This window comes from Pseudopodoces humilis, chromosome 10 (genome assembly GCF_049639895.1).
Source record: "Pseudopodoces humilis isolate 2021_Gansu_Grassland_sample_001 chromosome 10, ASM4963989v1, whole genome shotgun sequence".
Classification (NCBI taxonomy): domain Eukaryota; kingdom Metazoa; phylum Chordata; class Aves; order Passeriformes; family Paridae; genus Pseudopodoces; species Pseudopodoces humilis.
The window spans coordinates 1,568,180-1,589,316 of record NC_142209.1 but is presented as its reverse complement, the minus strand read 5'-3'; the positions used below and the strand labels follow the sequence as shown (position 1 = coordinate 1,589,316).

General features: G+C 51.2%; 1 protein-coding gene across 1 annotated transcript in view; it reads left to right on the top strand.

Annotated features, from left to right (window-relative positions):
• The first annotated feature begins 989 nt into the window (after window positions 1-989).
• The window catches only part of PRRX1 (paired related homeobox 1), a 35,789-nt gene continuing 15,641 nt past the window's right edge, over window positions 990-21,137 (top strand). The window contains exon 1 of the mRNA XM_005528668.3: window positions 990-1,468. Coding sequence (XP_005528725.1) covers window positions 1,228-1,468 — 241 coding nt within the window. The 5' untranslated portion in view covers window positions 990-1,227. The remainder of the gene's footprint in view (window positions 1,469-21,137) is intronic.

Here is a 21,137-nt window from a genome sequence, read left to right as displayed (position 1 = left end):
AGTACCCATCAGTTTTGTCTACCCCCCGAACAGGGAACAGCAGAGTTCTGCAGCCCTGCCCTGCTCTTTTGGGTCTTTGAGACTGCAAAGGGTAAACTGGGATGGGGGGGGGGGGGCTGAAAGCAAACTAATGATGAAAATGTCTCCTCCATGCCTGCGCCTTAATTAAATGCATGGAGAGGCTCGGGGAAGCACATCTGTTTTCAATCTGGAGCCCTTTGATGGCATCAAATGTTCTTTCCCCAGATCAGGGGGGATGGAAATTGTGGGCTGGCTGTGGCAGCTCGGAGCCCCGGCTCCAGCGGCCTTTCCTGGCCCGCGGCTCCGGCCCCTCGCCTGTCCTGGGGCCCTTCTGCGGCAGCTCCGAGGGCCACTACCTGTCCTGTCCCTGTCCCCGGGGGCCACCAGGGCCACCACACGCTTTGCTTGCCGGCCCGAGCAGCTCCGACAGCGTCTTCGGTTTTTTGCTTTTATTTTTCTCTTCCCTTCTGTTCTTTTTTCACTTTACTCCCCTTTTGGTCTGTTTCTCTCAGTTCTCTGCTGCACTTTTTCTTCCTCTTTTTTTTTTTGTTTTTCTTTTCTATTTTCCCCTCTTCCTTTCCGCTGTCCTGTTCGCACTTTCTCTTCCATTACCCTTGCTCACCTTTTCATCTGCATTTCTCATTTTCGCTATTTCTCTCTCCCCAGCCCCAGCGGCGCGTCCACCCTCCCCACCCCACCCCACCCTCCCCTCCAGGTGCAGCTCCGGCTGACAAAGGGGGGGTCCTGCCCAGCACCGGGGGCTCCCCGGGGGCTCCCGCTGCCACGTCCCGCCGGGGCCGCCCTCCCGCGGGTGCCCGGAGCGGAGCGGAGCCGCCCCCGCCGTTTGAAGTGCGGGCAGGAGGGGAGGGGAGGGCAGCGCAGGGGCGGAGGGAGCGGAGCCGGCGGCAGCGGGGGCGGAGAGGACGGGGCGCACCCGCCCCAGCGGCCCCACAGCCGCCCTGCGCCTCTCGGCCGGCGGCAGCTCCCGGCGCCCCGGGCCGGCCGCCGCCTCTCCCCTCCGGCCTGTTTTAAGCCCGGCCCTACCCCCTCCCCTTCGGGCTTCCCTAGCCGCCGCCGTCGGGTCCCGTTCTCCCCCGCTCCTCTCCTTGCGCACCCCCCACCCCCCCTCGCAGGGCCGGCGGCTGGGGGGCCGGGGGGCGGTGGGCGCCCGCGGGGGGCGAGGGCAGAAAAGCCCCGCTCGGCACCATGGCGTCCAGCTATGCCCACGCCATGGAGAGGCAGGCCCTGCTGCCCGCCCGCCTCGACGGCCCCGCCGGCCTGGACAATTTACAAGCCAAGAAGAACTTCTCCGTGAGTCACCTGCTGGACCTGGAGGAGGCGGGCGACATGGTGGCCGCCCAGGCGGAGGAGGGAGGCGGCGAGCCCGGCCGGAGCTTGTTGGAGTCCCCCGGGCTGACCAGCGGCAGCGACACCCCGCAGCAGGACAGTAAGTGCGGGGACATCCTCCCCTTCCATCTCTGGCCGGCTCCGAGGGGGGCTCCAGCGGCGCTTAGCCCGGCTTCCCCCGCTCCCCGAGCCGCCCTTCCCGGCCGTGCGGGGAGCCCGGCGGGGTCGGCACCCACCCTTGTTTAACCCCAGCCAGCTGCCCTTCGCCCGTCGGGTCCCGTGCCGTGGCTCCTGCACCCTGTGGGGAAGCGGAGAACATCCCGGGGAGCATCGGCCCCCTCCTCCAAGGGCCCGGCCGGGCTGAGAGCGGCGCTTGGCTGGACGGGGCGAGGCGCTGAGCCTCCCTCCATCCCTTCATCCATCCCCACCATCCATCCCCACCATCCCACCATCCATCCCATCCGTCCCCTCCATCCCCACCATCCATCCCCTCCATCCCCACCATCCATCCCCTCCATCCCACCATCCATCCCCTCCATCCCACCATCCATCCCCTCCATCCGCCCGTCCCTCCGGCCCTGCGCCGTGCTTTTGCGGGACTCAGGGATGGGGATGGGCTCCGGCATTGTGCGATGCCCCTGCCGGGAGCGTCGGGGCTCGCAAACCTCCCGAGGGTGCGTGCGAGGCTCCCGAGCGGAGCCGCAGATTCCCTCCCCGCCGGGCCCCGGTTCTCCCTGACTCCGACCCGGACAGGGGGGCAGGACAGGGGGGCAGAGCCGACTCTGAAGTGCCCGTCCCGAAGAGTCCGAGCTCGGCATCTCGGGTAACCGTGGAGCAGCAGCCCGGCGGGATGGGGCGGCGTTTTCCAAGCGCAGCGTGTTGTTTTCCAAGGGCAGCGCTGTCAGGGAGGCTGATGGGGGTGTGCAGGGTCAGTAACCCCCCTTCACCCCGCTCTCTGTTAAAATAATCACATCCCCTGCCGCAGGGACTGCCCGGGAGCTCCGTGCGGGTCCGGGCTGGCCGCGGCTGCGGACACGGGCTCGCTTCCGAGGGAGCTTCCCGGCGAAAAACGGGGAAAAAACACCAAAACGGAACGAGAAGCGAACGAAAACGCCAATTGCAATTTTCGTTCGCTTTTCGATTTTTTTTTTGTTGGTTTTTTTGTTGTTGTTTTTTTCCCCCGAGGGGAGCCGCCTCCGACCCTCTTTTCCCCCATGGATCCGACGTGATTTTTTCGGTATTCCGAAGGAAACCGAGCTGGGGAAGAGGGAAACCTTCCCAAAAGCAGCCGCTCCTTGCGGGAGCGCCCGTGGCATCCCCGAGCCCGGCCGGATGCGTTCCCGGCGGGGAGCATCCTCCAGGAGCGGCTCCTCTGCCCCCCGAGAGCCGCACCGACCGCCGCTGGGACACGGCTAAAAAATATTTCCCTTCCCAGGACCCGAAAAAGTGCAATTTCTACCTCTAAAAGTGTGTATTTTAGTGGGGAAGGCAGCGATTGCGGCTGCCCCCGATTCAGCTCTTTGTGCCGCTGGAGAATCCCCGAGATATCAAAAGCAGACAAGTTTGTTTTTCTATTTTATTTCTGCTCTGTACCTAATTTAGTTTATCATATTTAATTTGGATTTATTCCTGATTTACTCCGATTTACTCCTGATTTTACCCTTTGCCAACTGTGAGCTTGAGCAGCGTGAAAAAGGGGAAAACTGCATTTCACCAACACTCACCTTGCTTTTAGAACATGTAAAGAACCCCCCAAAAAAGCAGTTCCAGGGCTTGTTTTGTAGCCAGCACTACTGAGCAGGGACCAAACTACAGCTTCAAAGGATTTATGAATTATATAAATCTATAAAAGTTTTAATACCGTTGCGGTGAATTAGAAAGTTTTAGAAGTATTCTAAAGTAAGCAACGACAAAGAAAAGAAAGGAGGAGGAATAAATTCTCCCAGGTTTATTGGGCAGAACTGGCATCAGGGTTTTCTGACTCTCTCATGGATGCATTTAGCACGTCCCTGGAGGCTCCGTGCCTCAGTTTCCCTACCTGCTGCATGTGTTCTGTGAAGTGCTCTGCAATCCAGGCAGGAAGAGGACTGGAGTTAGGAAATGCAACAGAAGTATGAGCTCTTTTCTCGGTGAAAAATGAGAACTGGTTCGGTGGAAAAGCTAACACGGGGCTCAGTTACTCTCCGTGTTTTTAAGTGAGAAAAGGGAAAAGCCGTTCAAAGAAATCGTGGATTTCTCAAGAATACTAAAAATGTTCTTCCAACCTGAAGGAAAAACAGCTGATCTGCCACTGATTTCTGTCCCAGACTGAAGTGAAAAACCAAATTATTTGTGCTGTTTTTGTAAACAGAAATTAAGAGTAGTTTGCCGCAGAAATGACAAAAGGTTTTATTTGGACGTTTGAAATTGAAGGAATTATTTCACCACTATTTTATTTGAGAGAGGTTCAGGGTAAAACATTTCTCTTATTAAAAAGAAGAAAACATTCCTGGGAGTAGCTGTGATTCTAATATTTACAGGGAGAGCTGTCCGTGGGTTAAGGAGCTGTCATTCTCACCAACTCCAACTCCTGCCTCTGAACACCTTCCTCTAAAAGCTGATAAACATCAGGGCAAACCTCCCTGCCTCTGCTGCTTAGCTGGGAAGGCTTTGCAATCCCAGTTTCCAATTTGTCACAAAATAACCTGTTAATGATAGCACGATTGTCACTAACCCTGGCTAAAGCTGGGATGGAAATGCAGTCCCAGCTCAGCTGAGGGGATCCCCCAAGTTTCCTAGAAAAGGCAGTGAGCTCCTATTGCTTTTGTGCCCTTTGAGGGTGACAGAAACCTGTCAGTTGCCTGTGGGCTCCCAGAGTTTGTGGCTCTGGGGTAATTCTCAATTGTTTGGGTTTTTTTAGATTTTTGCCTTCTGCTTTTTCTTTTATTTTTATTTTTTTTTCTTGTTGTTCTTGGTTGGTTTGTTTGAAACTCACTGTTGATGGCTCATAAAATGGTGTGGAGAAAGCATGAACAGCAAAAGAAAAATTGTTACGCTGGGATTTGTTTTGTAAGGAGTGAATAAACCGTGCTGCAGTCCATTACGTGCTCAAGTTCTGTGTTTTGGGGTTATTGCTGTCCTTTAATCTCTCTTCAGTATAAAAGTACTGGCAGTCAGGGGGCTGACAGATTCTATCAGGCTGATCCACAATTAAAGCTGGCCACAGGTTGCCTGAGTCCCCCCATGATTTTTTTTTCTGTCCCAGTGAGCATTGTGACCCCTCAGCAGTGCTGCTGCTGCTTCTCCAGGAAATCCCAGAAACCCTGCTGGGACAAGGTGAGTGATTTCCTCTGCTCAGGCAGGTCAAGCAGAGCTTCAGTGTGGCTTCAGCCCCTCTTCTCTGGCAGCAGGTTGAGGAAGAGCTTTTTCTCACTGTTTGGTGATGGGATTTTGCAGAGATCAGAAATAGGTGAATTTCAAGAAAGGACTGACAAATTCAGGGAGGGCTGAGTTTGGCTTCTCACCGCAGCAGGGTTTGGAGGCAGCCTCCAAATACAGACTGGAAGGATGAGCTGGGGCAGAGATCTCTCCCTTGCTTCCTGGGCTTAAACCCTCTCTGACTGCTGCTCCTGGCTGTCTGAAACAGGATCCTGAGCTGCAGGGCTTTGCTCTGCTCCCACATGGCTGCTGATTTTGCCTTAATTGCCTTATTCTAATCAGAACGAGTGAGGTTGCTGCGGGAGTAAAAGAGTGTGTCTGAGTACTGAATTGTCTGTGCCTCCCCATCCTTCACAAAACAAAAATATGCCTTCGTGAAAAGAGGTGGAAAAGCTCTGTCACTCCTTGGAAATGTGGAAAGGAGTTCCTTGGGCTGCTGGGTTGCTGAGGATGAAGGCGAGAAGAAGCGCCAGGGACAACTGCAGGGTTTTCTTCGTAAACCTCTGCTTTATCCTGGAGTATTAAGCATTTCTTTTGTTAGTAAATCACAGCCTTTATTCCCAGAAGATGCTGAGTCTGTAGACAGGGGATGTACAACCAATAGATAGAGGAGGGAAAAGCTGATTAAACCTAGGAGTTTTCTTCCTGTCTTGTCCTGCTGATGGAAAAAGAATCTTCGGGCAGCAGCTGGTGCCGGTGTCCACAGGTTACACCGGGGTGAGCCGGGGAGTCCGGCCAGTGCCTCAATCCCCACAGACAGCAACGAATCTCCCTCAAGATAAACTCTCCAGAGTTCTCCTCTTCCAGAAACCGATGCAGGAAAAGCGAGGATCAGATCATTATTGATTTTTAAAGCGCTTGTTTTAAAATATCCGCGTGAAAAGCGCGGTTCTTTGTCGGGAAAATCTTTGCGCGTGCCGGTTCCGCTGCGCGTATCCTCGAGGCTCTGAGGAGAGTTCGCTTGACTAAAGGTTGAGCAACAGGTAACTAACACCAAGGAATTGTTAGGAGTTGGATTAACCCCTTTCCATTTATGTTCCTGGGGTGTATCTGTCTGATTTTTGGCCTCAGGCTGGTAGATGCGTGGTTACTGCAGCGAGTATCGCCGTGTCAGATATTTTCCTTGCATCCCTGAATCCTGCAGTTTGAAGTGGGAAAATGTTTTGTGTTTGTTCTGTAAATTTCTGCAGCTTCTGGACAAAGACAGGAGATGGGAATGTGGCTCTGCCACATATCTGGAGTCTTAAAAAGGCACAAAGAAATAAATGAAAGTGGTCAAGGTGCTGTTATTAGCAAAGGAAAAAGAGCCATGTGAATTTAGAGGAGGGAGCTGGCTCTGTTTGTGAGTGCTCTTCCTTTTGATGGGTGAGAAGAAACTTCTATTTGTTTGTGAATTTCACTTTTTTGATCAGAATCAGTTTTGCTTCCTGGTTCTCATGGTCTCATAATTTGCTGATGGTATTTGTGTTTTCAATCCATCCACTCAGAGCTTCCAACTTTTTAATTTGAAAAAGATTTCGCCGAAGGTTTTTACGTTCCCTCCTTCCCCCCTTAATGTAATGAAAACATTTCCATGAAAATTAGATTTTGAAATCTCTCATAAAACTGAAAGGTTTGGTTTAAACTGCTCGAACTCTTTTAATGAACATCAGCTTTCTGTCATCTGCACCGAGTTTCCACTGCTAGCCAGTCTATTTTCCATCTTTTTGATGATGTATAAAGCAGTGATTGCATGGGAAAATATTATCTCAGGGTTAATTTGTGCAGGCCTTACTCACACGAGTCATTGCATGCGATTCAATGGACCACTTATGTGTGTGCCAGTTGATGAGTATTAGTGTTTGAAGACTTGACCAGCAGCTTTGAGTCATGCAAAAAAAGTCCTTTTTCGTTTTTTTTTTTTTATTTTGGCTGGTGGAGTGATTTTGTGAGGGCACGGAACGGTTTTGCTGTCTGCAGTCAGGAGCTCAATCCTTTTGCCTTCAAAACTCAGCAGAAGTGCAGAATTCATCAAAATCTGTGATGTGAGGAAGCCTGAAAGGAAAAGAGCAAGAACACGGACAGAGCATAAGCAGGAGGGGCTGGGAGAGTTGGGTCTTTGACAAGGCAGACACAGGACTGTAATTCCTTCAAGGATGTATTTTTATTTTTCCCCTCGGTAACCGAGTTGACTCCCATGGTTTTTGACATCACCAGAATGACTTGATGGGATTATAGGTGTTTATTCCTGCTTGAGAGTTGTTTATGATATATTTAATCGTTTTTGAAACCCATATTAAGTAGCCCTGAGGGAGCTGTGTTCCTGCTGGGCCTCTGTTGCATAATGAAGTACATCACGAATATTTACCAAGTGTCACAGTATTCCAGACTTGGGCCTCTGTTTCTGGGGAGGATGAATCACTGCACTGCTGGTTCCCCACCCTGCTCGCCTTTCCTAAAGGAGGCTTGGATTTTGGGGTGGGTTACGGAGATTTGAACTGAGAATCATCACAGTCTGGCTAGAGGAGCTGTTGTCCACAGCTCTGATGTTTGAACTGTCCTCTTGGCTTTACAGGGTATAGAAAAGCTCTTCAGCTTCTGCTTGGGTGGTGGAGCAGGTTTTAAGGCTGGTTCCCCCAAGAAAAACCTGTGGGAAATATCTTCAGAACCTGCTGGCTGCTCTGGTGGGAGAGCAGACAGCTCAAAGGAGGGGTGAAATCCCAGAGGGTTTGGAAGGTTTGGAGAGAAGGATGGCTCCTCCTGAGGGGGAAATGCAGCAGAAATCTGAGCTCTTACTGGAAATCCACTGGAAATCTCTACGGAGGCTCTGTGTTACAGGTATAGATGTAGATGCCACCAGCCCTACAATGTAGGGATTTGTCCTTTGGCCCCCTGTGTTGGGACAGTTTTCCCGTTGTCCAGGGCCAGCACAGCTCCCAGAGCTCCTCAGCAGCTCAGGGGCTTTCCAGCTGTGAATGGTTTTATGGAATTCCAGAATGGGTTGGAAGGGCCTTAAAGATCATCCAGTTCCAGCCCTGACACCTTCACTATCCCAGGTGCCCTGTCCAACCTGGCCTTGGACACTTCCAGGATCCAGGGGCAGCCAGAACTTCTCTGTGCACCCTGTGCCAGGCCCTCACCAGCCTCACAGGGAAGAATTCTGTTTTATTCCTTAGCTGGAGATAATTTGAAGTTTTTCACGGCCCCGCTCACCTCTGCGCTGTAAATGTAAGTAAATGTAAATGTAAGTTTGCCCTGTGTTTCCTTCCCTGCCCTGTTCCTGCTGCACTTTGGGGGCATCACGGGAGAGAAGTTCCTTTCAAGTGAGGATGTCTGGAGGATTCTGGTTGAGAGGGGAAGGGAGCAGTGGTGCCAAAGCTGAGGGCCACCTCCTGCAGTGGAAAGCCTGGCATCTGCAAGGGTGAGTCTGTGAAGGCCAGGAGGGAAGAGAAGCCTGATGAGCAAGCCAGGGAGCTTCGTTTTCAGTGTTGATAGTGTTCAGGGCTCCTCTCTCACCTCCAGAGGCTGAGAAAAGGTTACAGCAGTGTTTAAAGCACTGTCCCAGACAGTCTGGATTTCATACGTGCCCATATGAAGCGAACATTTGCCTTGGGGTGGCAGCCCAGGACATCCTGGTGCCTTGTGTTCCTGGAAGGGAAGCTTAGATGAGAGGCAAAGGGAGCCAGCTGCGCTCTTAACAAATCACTACATCCTATTGCAGCATCCAATTCATATTCCACCCAAATTTCCCCCCATTCTGGCTGGAGAAATTTTCCTACAGGAGAAACTCCAGCCAGTCAGCAAGACTGCTGGGCAGGGCAAACATCCAAAGAGACGCTCAAGATCTGGCTGGGACCCTCTCCACGTCTTGATGAGCTGCTCAGGCAGCAAAACTGCTTTTGCACCGAGAGCTGGAACTCATCAGGAGCTTGGGGACGTCGCTTCCTACTCTGAGCCCACCAGCAGATGAACTTCTCCTGTGGCCTCCTTGACCAAAGCGAAATCAAAGTTACCCGTGGCCCTGCCAGTCTGGGGCAAGAGGGAATTGCCAGCAGCAGCTGCTGAGTGGGCAGACTTGGAAAAGGGAATCAGGCTCTGAAGGGAGCAGCAGGGCACTGGGATCAAAGCAGGGTGCCTGGTGCTGGTGGAACAACGGAGGGTGGCAGCATCCAAGGAGCTTCCAGCCCTCTCAGTGTAGGTGCAGTGAAGGTTGAGTTGGTTTTGAGCTCACGGGGGAATGGAATAATTCGTTTGCTCTGGGTTTTGCTCGTGGCTGGTGAATGAGTGGTGGGAGAGCTGGGCTGTGCCTCTGGAAATCATCTTCTTTTTTTGGAAGTGTCGCTAATACGATCCACATTTGTTTTTTAAAAAAAATAAAAAGGGGGATGCTTGCAGCTTTCAAAGAGCTGTCACTTCTCCCCGTGTCAGCTCAGCCGCGTCGGGGCTCTGTGGGGATGGATTGGACTTAAAAGGGAAAAGTGCCTGAGCCGTAACAGTGAAAACAGAGTGTTAATGCTCTGGGCCTGCTGCTGCAGAGATCTGGCCTTGCTGGTGGCTCTGCAGGCAGCTCCTGTCCCCACGATGCCTGGGCTGGTTTCCATAAAGCTTTACAGCCCTGTTCCTACCTTGCGGCTGAAATGCCCGGAGCGTTCCGTGCTGGTTGTCCTGCCAGCAGCCTCCCCTTTACCCCTGGGTGGAGGGCACAGAGCAGAGGTTTGTGAGTCCAGCACAGAGCTCCTGCTTGGGGTGGATGGTTCCTGTGCTGACAGGGCTGGAGACCAGGCTGTGTCCCAGGGAAGGCTGCCTGTCCAGTGCTGAGTCCTTGAGCTTGTCGGAGCAAATGCTTTGGTGATTTCACACTGAGGGAGAGCAGAAAAGCTCTCAAGACCAGCCCAGGGGTGAACTCTGCGTGCTGCTGCCTTTGTTGTGAGTGCTGATGGGTCTCTGTGTCTCCCCAGGGGAGCTGAGGTGGAAGCACGCCGTGGATTTGATGCACACACAGGGCAGCCCCTTGAGGAGGGAGTTTGCTCCGTGTGTTCCCCAGACAGCGAGGGTCACTCCACTTGGGAGAGCTGCAGGACAGGTTTTTAGGGTCAGCTGTGTGCTGGTGCTGGGAGCAGCCTACCCAGAAAAGGCTTTCACCCAAAATCTCAGTTGGAACAGAAGGGCTCTTCTCCCTCCAAACATCAGACCAGATGACCCAGCCTGTCTTTTGTCCCTCAAATATGCCTTTGTATGTTGGCCACAGAATCCTGAGGTCTGTTTCTCTGTGTACTGCCAGAACTTGACCAGGATCACCTTGCCATGTCTCAGTTTTCCTGCCACTATAACTGGGTGCAGCCCTGGACCCTCGTTAGGGGCTTTGGAGTTTTCTGGCTATAAGTGTTATTTAAGAGCTTGGCTTAAACAGCAATTTGGAAAGATTCTCCTCCTTCTTCACCATCCCCAGCAATCTTCTACTTCATCCTCTTGTCTTTGTGGAGTTAGCACTGAGAATATCCCTTTCCATGATCTGGAGCAAGGTTTGTTCCTGCAGGGACCCCACCTGATGCTCCTGAGTGCAGCCCGTGGGGCGAGAGCTGTGTGAACCCACCTGTGGGCTGGAAGAGTCTTCAGGGCTGGATTTTTGCACATGGATGTGAATCTCCTGAACATCTTGAGGTGTCTGGGCTCTCCACAAGCCCAAAGGATGCAGGGAGCAGCACATGCCCATCAGCTGGAAGGTCCCCAGAGCGTTTGGTGGCAGGCAGTGAAATTCCCAGTGGCTGCTTGGGATGGTCACACTCCTTTTCTTGGCTCTTGGCTGCTCTTGAATGTTTGGCCAAAAAAGATCGTTTAACTTAGAGTTTGTTTCATTTGGAAAACTTCTGATACGTGTCATGGAAACTAGGAGGACTGCTCAGGAATAAATGCTTGCAGCACTGTGCTTGTTTGTGATTTGTTTTTCATTGTTTCTCCTCAATTTTTTTTATATTTTTTTTTTTTTAAATCAACTAATCAGTAAAAAGAAACAATCACCTGTGATTTAGGAGAGGGATCTCTCACTGTAAATAATAAATTAGTGTCAGGAGACCAGGCAGACAGAATGGTTGATGAATATCCTGCAGGCTGAAAGTTGTTTATCAAGCCTGTTTGAAGACTTATGACTAACAAGCTCATTTACAGAGCTTGGAGTCTGTTCATGAACCGTTCTCCAGCTGGGAGGATGTGGGAATCATCAGAAAATGTATTCACAAGTTACTCGATCATTTAAAAAAACGATCAAACAAACAAAGACTGGTTTTTGGAAGGGAACTGTAAATTCCTCTTCCCCAACCCCCCCCCCACTGGGTTTTCTGAGGCATTCCCGTTAGGAAAAAGCGGGGCCTGGAGAAGAATGCAGAACCCCACGTCGCTCACTAATGACCTATTTTGGTGCTAACCCTCCTGCTCAATGCCCTGCCACCAGCCAAGCCCTCCAGCTGCGGGAGAGCTGCTCCCCCACGGGAGCCCTGCCACGGATCCGGCTCGTCTCCACCAGTGATTCCCAGTAGAGACATTTGGCTTGCTGGGGGAAGAGGCTGCCCGTGCTCCTCTGGTGAGATCACAGAGATTTCCCCACATCACAGCTCAGTGTTTCTGTGTGGTGCCCTGGAAGGGAGGGCAGCACGGGATCTGCTCTGTCAAGTGCCAGGGGGGATGAGCTGGCAGCAGAGAGGCTCTGTCGGGGCGCTGAGGATCCATGCTCTTTGCAAATCTGCTTGCCTGGCCTTGGACCAGCTCTCCTGCTCGATGCAAACGCCACATCTTTATGAGAGGCAGATGTTTTTCACCCCCAGCATGTCCTACAGCTGGTGGGGCATCCTCTCACTGTGCTGCTGGGCCAGGGGGAGGGCTCCAGGTGGGTAAAAACAGCTCCAGCTCCAGTTTAGCAGGAAAAAAGAGGCTGAGAGAACTCAGCCTCAAGTATAAACTGATTTCCAACCCCCCCTACTGCTGTTGCAGATATAAGTGAGGCAGTAGGGAAATCCTCCCAGGTCTAGAGAGGATAAGGAAACCTTGAAAGAGATTTCCCTGGAAGGAAACCTTGCTGAGACTTCAATCACAGCTCTGATGGAGACAAACATCTCAAGGAATAAACAGCAAAGAGCTCATCCTACCTCAGGAGGGGAATCCTCCCAGGTTTCAGTGGCTGTGTGACTTTAGTGGGAACTAAACTTTAGTGGGGTTGTTTAATCCTGAATTTCATCTTTTCTGGCCAACACAATGGTGCTGCCCCTGAGTTTCCCCCACGTTCCAGGCAAGTTGCTGTGCTGTGTTCAGCTGGGATGTCTGTGGGGCAAGAGGCACCCATCGAGCTGAGGGGAAGCGTGAGGATGGGGAAGGGTCACAGTCCCTGGGTGGAATGATGGAAAAGAAAAACTAGGATGTGATTAGCAGGAAAACCACCTCAGAAAGCTGCCCTTCATCAGTCTGGGCAGGTTCATCTTTGACTTGATGTATTTTGTGTGTTCCTCTGAGCAGAGAGACGATGTCTGGAGGAGGTTACAGCCAGCAAGTGAAGGGGCTGCCTTGTTCTGGGAGGGTTGAAGAGCTCTGCGTGGAGCTGGGTGCTGAATCCTGGTTTTCTTGCTTTTTGATGCCTGGCTCCCTGTTCTCCCTGCCTCTCTTGCTGCACCCATGGTGCTGCTCTCCAGGAATCCTCAGAAGGACTTTGCTCCCTGCTCTGTTTCCCTGATCTCCACTCTGAGTGGGAGCACTTGGGATTGTGTCAGGTATCGCTGTCCCTTTCGGGCCACGCAGTGCCAAGGGTTCTTCCAGACACTTGTGATGATGGATTGGAATCCACGTTTCTGTGACTTTCTAGGTAGAAATCTTTCTCCCCCCTGCCTTTAAATCCATCAGAAGAAGGTGGAATGAGAGCCAGTGGCTGGGAGCAAAAGCCAGACATGCATTCAAAGGAGGTAGGAAACACATTTTTTAGCTGTGAGATGCTGTGTAATCACTAGAAATAACTCCAAAGGAGAGCGTTGGCTGCTGCATCCATGAATGTCTGGAAGCCTTTTGGAAGAGCAGCTTTTGTCAGCCATGAGTTGTTGGTCTCACTGGTGGGGTAACTGGGTGAAATGCTATGGCTGAGGCTCACACAGAAACTGAGGAGCTCAGCTCTGGCCGAGGGACAGAGGATGTGCTGCACAATCCCATGGCTGGGATGTTCCTGCCAGGAAATCAGAACACAGGACCAGATGGAGAATGCAGATCCGCTTGGTACGAGTCTGTTTACAGGTTTGAACCAAAACATAGTGAGAAACACAACAGGAGAGCAATGTCCTCATCTCTGATCAGAACTCAGGCCCTTATGTGAGCCAGCTGCCACACGTTTATGGGACAATCCCCTCTCCCAAATCCCGCTGTTGGGAATAACAGAGATAGCAAAGCCTCTGCAGAGCTGTGAAGGGAAAACATCAGCCATGGGAATAGCCCAACTTTCTCCTGTATTTCAGCACCTCTTCAGAGTTCACTGCAGCTCTGAAGGCAGCAGGCTGTTGTGTGTGTGATTTCTGCTGTTTCTGGCCAGGTTTAAGCTCTGAGCGAGCGGTGTCTCCTGTAACTGCAACCCTGCCAGCTTCGGGTAGAATGAGGAAAACAGGGAGAGCTGCAAATCTAATCAGTGGTGGGAAGAGGGATAAAGGTGCTCAGCATCCTCGTGGGACAGAGCATGGCTGAAGTGGTGGGGTGAGCTCCCTGGGGAGGTCAGAGGTGGCTGTGCAGGCCTGGCACCAAGGGAAGGGAGCAGGAGGGATTGCAGGGTTGGGATGATCGGAGCAGTCACGCCGCGTCCTCACTCTGCTGCACGTTCAGTTGTGGCCAGCAGGGAAAGAGCTGCTAAACCAGGAATGCCCAAAGAGCTGCAGAGGGGCAGCTTTTCCAGGAAGGTTCATAAAGCAAAGCCCTCGTGGCTGGTTCTCTGCTCCACCACTGAGCAATGGGAGCCTTTCTCCACCTCGCTGGCGCGGTCATTTTCCAGCACCGATGCTCAGCGTCTGCGGACATGTGGTCATGGGTGTGCTGCTGGCCAAGGAGTATGGAGTCGTGGAGGTTTCCAAATGTGTTCTGTTCCTAGAAGGGACATTGAGTAAAAAATGTGCAGAGAAATGGTTTGGCAAGAGGTTTGGTTTGGAGGAATTATGCTTTCCTTCAGTATGATTAATAACAGGGACGTGGGGGAAAGATCAAAATAATCAAAGTGCTTTAAAAGCTTTGCTGGGCTGAGCCACGTTCAAAATTCAGTCTGGGTGTGAAAAGTCAGGTGGTCTCTGAATTTGTCCCAGATCCTCCAGGCAGGATTCAGGCTCCTGAATCAATCCTGGTGCTTCCCTAAGCGTGTGAAACCTGCCCCAGGCAGAGCCATGGCCGCATCTCCGGGGTGTTTGGTGTCACCGTGTGGTGCCCACGTACATCTTGTCGTGTCTCACAGCTCAGACAGGGCCTGGGAGGATCCTGTGCTGCAGAGACCATCCCTGGAGACCACCATCATCTTTGGCAGGTCCTTCTGAAAACACACTTATTCACCTTGATGGTATTCACAGGAGGTACCACAAACTCTCTGTGACGCAGATGGATTTTGCTGCAGGATGTGCACTGGCTGTTAATTCTGTTTTGGGGCATCTTCTTTGTAAAGAGAAAAATTCTTGCATACCTGCAAGAGAGAGGCAGGTACCTCGTGGAGAAACTGCCCACCCTGACCTGAGCTGGTCCTGTTGCTTGTTTTGAGAGGGTTGAGATGATGCTGAACGCGCTGGAGTCAGGGATGTTGTCGTTAGCTGACAGCAGGAGCTGCAGGTGAAGCAGCACTGGTCTTTCCTCTGACAGTCACAAGAGCCAAAGAGAAGGGGACCTTCCTACCTAAAAATGAAGCCTGGCACTTCTCAAGTGAATTGCTTCTATATCGAGAGAAAAATGATTTTCTGTTCAAATGTAGCAGGCAGAGAAGTTCTGTCAATTCTGGCTGGACAGGGGAAGCCGCCTCCAAATTAAAGCAATTACGGAGAAAGCAACTGCTTTGGGTACTTTGTTTCTGTGTTTCATTTAAAAGCAGCATCTAAGATGAAGGAGAAGGGAAAAAAAGAGAGAGAGAGAGATATTTGATAAGCCTCAAAAAGGCAAAAATCTCTTTTTATTTTCCCGGATTTTGCATGGTAGAACTTTTCGAAGCCCCAAAGAAGTCAGCTCTAAGCAGGCTTTTAAAATCGAGAGCTAAAAGCCATCGGTGGGTGCCAGTGCGCTGGGGGAAGGGATGGTGCTGCGGGACGATTTGGGGAGATGCAGAGGGGCTTTTCTGTTATTCTGGTGCCATCTACTGGTCCAAGCCCTCCGGAAGGATCTGTGGCAGCGGGGAATGGAACACGGATGGCCGGAGTGGGGTGGCCAGCATCCCCCCAGGAGCAGGGGCTGCGTTCCCTCCCTGCAGGGCTCACAGATGCAGCCCCATCATCTCCATCTCTGCTTTCCCCACGATTAATACTTAAAAACACCAAAATCTGGAGCTTGGTCTGCTCTTCCAGCTCTAGTCTTTCCAGGAAGGTGAGGTGGGGGTTACATGAAGGTGGCAGTGGGTGGCAATGCTGCTCCTGCCACTGTGCATCTCCAGGGATGCCCATGGAGCAACCTGCGCTGAGCTCTGCTGGGATTTTCCCTTGTTTTGTTAGAGCAGCAGTGTGAGACTCTGGGTTCTTGGGTCTGTAAAATCTTGGGCTCACCCAGCTACTTGGCATTAATAATCCTCTTTCCTTTTACCGAGCCACCAGGTTTTCAAAAAACTTATAGGAGCTGAATTATCTTCACAATTGCTGTTCGAATGGTCAAAACGCGGTTGAAATTGGCCAATTCCTCAAAAACTGCCAGGACATCAGAGGCAAAGAGCGTGTTGCATTGTAAGAATTTCCTCTGGTAAGCCAGTTGAAACCAGCTGGGAAAGCTGGGCTGCCCGTCTGGAAGGGAGGGATTTGGGATTTGAGGGCAATCTCCTCTCTGAACTCCCAGCTCCTGCGGGATGCTGCTGTGAGCTCTGCCCCGTGGCTTCTTCTCCATCGCTGCCTCTCTCCTGCTTGCCACACATTCCAGGCTGGCTTTGCTCTCCCCAGGGCTGGGCCAGCCCCGTGTGGCACATCCCTGAGGAGAGGATGTCCTCTCTGTTGTGGCTGCTTCAAAGTGCCGAGGCCCATCCTCGACTCGCTTCGCTCCAGTGTGGCGAGCTGGGCTTTGAGGAAGGCACAGCCAGCCTTGAGCTCAGCCAGCACAGGGAGTAAGGAAGATGGGAAGCAGAAGAGAGGAGCAAATCTTTGGTGGGGTTTTCCAACAGCTTTTTCCTCCTTTTTTATTTTGCAGTTTAAAGGCAAGACCCACAGCAGGAGACCTAATGGCTCTGGAGCAGCATCTCTGCCAAGAGGAGGCATTTCCTCTCCTGTAATCCCTTTGGTTACTACCTGTAGCAACTTTTAAAGTGTTTGGGTTTCAAACCTTTCACATTCATTTCCTCTATTTCCTTTAAGGATTTGAGAGAAGTCAGAGCCCTTTCTGTGTGAAAACTGGAAGTCTGGGGAGTAGGTGGAACAGTCCTCAGTAACTGGGGCTGTCCGCTGGGACAGGACATCCCAAAGTCTGGGCAGCTGCAGGGATTTGGTGCTGTTTTGGGGCAGCCTGGCCTGTTTCAGCCAGTGCTGGTGGAGCTATGGGGCAGATCTGTGATTAGGGTGGCCATGGGCACCCTTCTCACTGGGCATGGCTCTGGGGGAGTGCAGCACCAGGGCTCCCAAGGCAGGCGGTGAGGATGGGACACCTGATTTTATCCCTGGCAGGTAACCAGGGTGTAACCCATGCCCAGGACGGAGAGTTTTGGTATTTTATGGTTCCATAAAACTGCCAGAGCAACTGAGAAACAAATGCCTGGCCAACAGAAGGGGTTTGGGGAGAAATCTGTAGGTTTTATCACAGCCTGGGCTCAGCAAGCAAGAGGACTTGAAGTCAGCTGTGCATAAATGTTAATCTTTGGGAGTATTTTAGCTCCCCTGAGCAGAGTCTTGTTAGCCAGAAGAAAATGTAATATTTGTTTTAGTAACTCATCCATCCTTCATCAGGGATGAGTTTTCCAGCTTAAAAGGAGATTTTCATCTCCAGCTCCTGTAATGCTTCTAATGCTGGGACCTGATTTGGTTGAAATACGACTTGAGTTTATTTTGCGTGGAGACTTGGGGTTTTCCTCCTGTTGGTTTTGATTCAGGAAAGTGTCTCTGTTCATCAGGGGGCACTTAAAGTATCTGCTGACTAAAAGCAGTGTCTAAGCTGGGAGAGGTCCGTGCATCCGCTGTGAGCTGGGCAGGAATGAGCCCGTGGCAGCGGGTGACAGCGGTTTGATGCACTCCTTCCCGTCAGATGTTGGGAAATAAAACAGGATTCCGGGACACTCATTTGATGATGTTGGCTTGGTCTCCCTGCGAGTCGCTGTGTAAGGAGAATAAATCTAAAAGGCCTTTTTTTTATTATTTTTTTTTTCCCTAAAGGAGCCTAGGGTATGTCTTCCAGGCTCTGCCCTATGGAAATTGCCATTGTGGACCAGGAAATGGCTGAAATTTTCCTGTGCATTGCCTCAAAGTGGGGCATTTCAACTTTTAGTTCTGTACCTGAAAGTGAGTGGCTGGAACACTTCAGCTTTTAAAACAAAACAACTGACTTAACAACAGGCCATTACTACCAGGATGCCAATTTTTGCCTGGTTCACTAAACAGAGTGCCCAGAGCCTTTATGGGAATTCCTGGCTGAATGTTCCAGCACAGCAAGACCAAAGCCCAATCTCAGCGTTGCTGTGACTCCTTGAAGGACCATGGCTTTCTGTAAGAATCCAAAAATGGAACAACATTTCTCTGTTTGTCCTGTTCTCCAATAAGGTATTAATCTTGTCTGTCACTGACAGAAAGGCTTCCAAATATGTCTGGGTAAACCAGGATTTATAAAAAATTTAAGTAGAAAGTCGTATGATGTTTAGTATGTCACTGAAGTGAAAAATACAGATTTTAGAGTGTTTAATACATGGAGTAAAGTTGGAAAAAAAAGGTGTGGTTCTTAGCTCTCCTTCTTCTTTCTTCTCCATGATTCTGCAGTTTATAAGAGCTCAAAGAGTGATGGGCTGAAAGTTTTAGTTATGTAAGTAGATATAGAAAACTTATTTATTAATATATAAAAACAATACACATGTCCATTGTTAATTGGGTAAAAATGGATATAAAGATAAAACAGCCGCGTGGTTCAAGGCCATTTTGTGCCATCAGAGCCAAAGTGAGACAGGTTATAGTGATTTGAATTTGTGCAGAAAGTCTGGAGAGGCCTGCCAAGTCTTTGATAACATCCTAATAAACACAAGAAACAAGATCCTAATGAACTTTAGAGTTTTCTTCTGACCTGGAGAACTGAGATAAACAGAGCTCCCCGTGAAGGAGCTTGGCTCAGAAGAGACCGAGAAATCCATTTCAAGAAGTGCAGCATCAAGCAGTGAAAAAAGTTTCAGCTTTCAGTTATCTATTTTATTTTTATTTTAGGCTTCAGATTCTGGGGTGGTGTTAAAACCTGGGGTGAAAAAAGCACAACTCCGTCAGTGTGCGGCGGAAGGATGAGACTCAGCCAGCTTTAAGGTTAAAAAAGGAGCAGAGAATGCACCGAGAGAAGGCACAGCCAGTCTGGAGCCTGTGTCGATGCTGATCTCCAGCAGGGGCAGTAGCACAGTTCTCAGCTTAGGATGCCTGAATATTTAATATTTAATTTAATTTAATATTTAATATATTGAATATTTAAGTTGGTCCTGCTTTGGCTGCTCCTGCTGCGCATGAACGACTCGGAGCGGCACAGCCATGGCAGAGCTCTCCCCTCTCCTCAGCCCAGTAAAGACTCACAGATACACTTCATTTCAAGCCTGGTGACAATTCCTGGCCTTGCAGGAGCAGGGATTAACTGGTGCAGCCTGGATTTACAAGTGCTGGAGCGGGCAGGCCGCGTGCCACGGGCTGCAGCTGCCTGCAAGAAGAGCTCATTTTCCCCTTTCTTCTCTATTGGTGCCACACAAGTCCTGTGAATGGTTAAATCTCCTTCCAGGACAAGGTAAACAAAGGGTATCTGCCCAATAAACCCCTGTCTCTGTCGGCCTGGGGAAGGAAAAAGAAAAGCTCTTGCCAAGCAGAGGGACAGGAACATTTTCCAGCTCACCGAGCAGGCTCCAGGTTTGTGGCAGGAAAACCTGGCTCGGACTGACCTCTCTGGAGCCCCCTTTGAGGGGCAGAGATTGTTTCTGGACTGGGAGAATCCCTGTGTCGTTTTCCAGGTTAACTAAAGCTAGCCCTGCTGCAGTGCAGGCAGCCAGCGATGGCCTTTCCCTTCGCCAGGCGTGCGCGCTCTCCCGCGTGGACACGGCATTCATCCCAAGCAAACACCAGCAAGGATTCCCAGCTCTGAGCTTTTCCTTTTCCGGAGCCAGAGTGAAAAAACTTCTTTTTCCTGAGGAGTTTGGTGGCAAAGCTCTTCCCTCCTCCCGAGGAGGTGGGAATAATGCAGGGACAGGGAAGGGAGGCTGCCTTGTGGCTGAGTTGTGCAGGATCAGGAGGTGATGGAGCTCCCAAACCTCCGTGTTGTTGACCTCAGTCTATCCCATCTGACCATCCAGCCTGAAGGAATGGGATACTCTTCTCCTACTCCTCCTTAACCTAATGAGCTCTGGGGCTAACGAGCTTGGGGGTGTCTTTGCAGCCCACTTAGAGCTTAGCAGCCATCAGCTTAGCGAGGCCCTTGCAGAAACCATCTCGCTGCGTGCCAAGCCTGGCTGAACTCGGCAGCGAGCTGGAGAGAGAGGGATACCACCAATCCCAAACCAAGCAGCAGCCTCCTGAGAAAGGGGCAGGAAGTGCTGAATTCCCAATCCCCCCGCTGAACCGGCAGCTCGTGCCGAGCATTGTAGCCGAGCGTGTTTGCAGCGTTTTTATGGGGCATAATCTGTTGTCATCAAAGCCCGTGGCAAATTCCGTACTTTGTGCAGCTGACGCTAAGTAGGTCTTTTGAAGGTTGTAATTTCTCGTTTAAGCGATGCCAGTTGCGAATACTTTGCGTTGAGGAATAACCCCTTAGTGCCAAATAAAATACAGTGGAAGTCTGTGGCGTGTTTTTCAGCGTATTGTTAGTTACAGCCCTCCTGACAGAGCACATTCTATGCTGAAGATAAATGCTTGGGAGCCTCTTGCCAATTTATGTCCGAAAGGGCTTTTCTTGGATGTCCTCCTCGCTGTGGAAAATGCTTTTCTGTTTTTCCAGCAAACATTTAATGAGCTGTGCTTAAAAGAAAAAGAGGGCCTATTTCAGGAGCGGCCCGTCGTGCTTTAGCTCTCTCCCAGCCGCTTTGGGGTTCTTTGGGTGCTCTTTGTTACGCCACACCGCACGGCAGTGGTCCTTGTGTAACATTTTGCATGTTCCAGGACCTGTGTGGGGGATGTTTCAGTCCACCCAGCACCACTCTGGCGTGTCCCCCGTGCCTGGGGTGGAAGGACATTTGCTGCTGACCCATACCAGAACATCCAGGCTCTGTCCAGCTGTTGGCACATCAGGACACTGATGGATTCCCATGCTGGAATTCAATTTCTGTGACCCCAGAGGAGCCTGGAGAGTTGGTGTGAGTGGCCAGGGGTGTGGAGGATGTGCCTATAGACATCTGGGCTAGTGGTGGCCCATGGCCAGGAGCCTCACAGCTGCTCACTGGATTCAGCTCAGCATGTCCAGCACCTGGCTGGGCCCTGGGGCTGGCCAGAGAAGGCGTTCAGCCCTGCTCCCCTGTTCTGGGAGATGTGTGGAGAGCTGCATGAGGAAGAGGGAGAAGGAGGAGGCATCCCTGACAGGGAACCACCTGCACCCTTGCTGACACGACCAGAGAGGTTGACAGAGATTTCCTAAGTGAAACTGAAGGCTCTTGAGGTTTCTGTGAGCTGCCAGGAGCAGCTGAGCTTTCTTTCCTAGGGATGAGGTGGTTTCAGAAGCCTCCTTGAGGGATGCTGCTGGTGAAGCAGAGAGAAAGACCATCCCATGGATTCTTCTGTGTGAATCTAAATTCCAGGTGTGGGATTGTGGGTCAGTAGGTCAGCGAGGCTGAGGGAGGGTCTGCACTGCAGCAGTGGGTGATCTGAGGCTCTGTGCCCTGCTGGCACTGGCAGTGGCTGGGAAATGGCACTGCAGGACTCCCAAACACACCAGCTATCATTTGTGCCTGCAGCTGAAATCAAACAGCTGCTCTATGTACCTTTATACCACATGCTGAAAACGGTTTAACAAAACCTGCTGTTACCTTATTTTCTGTGCTGTGAAGGTCA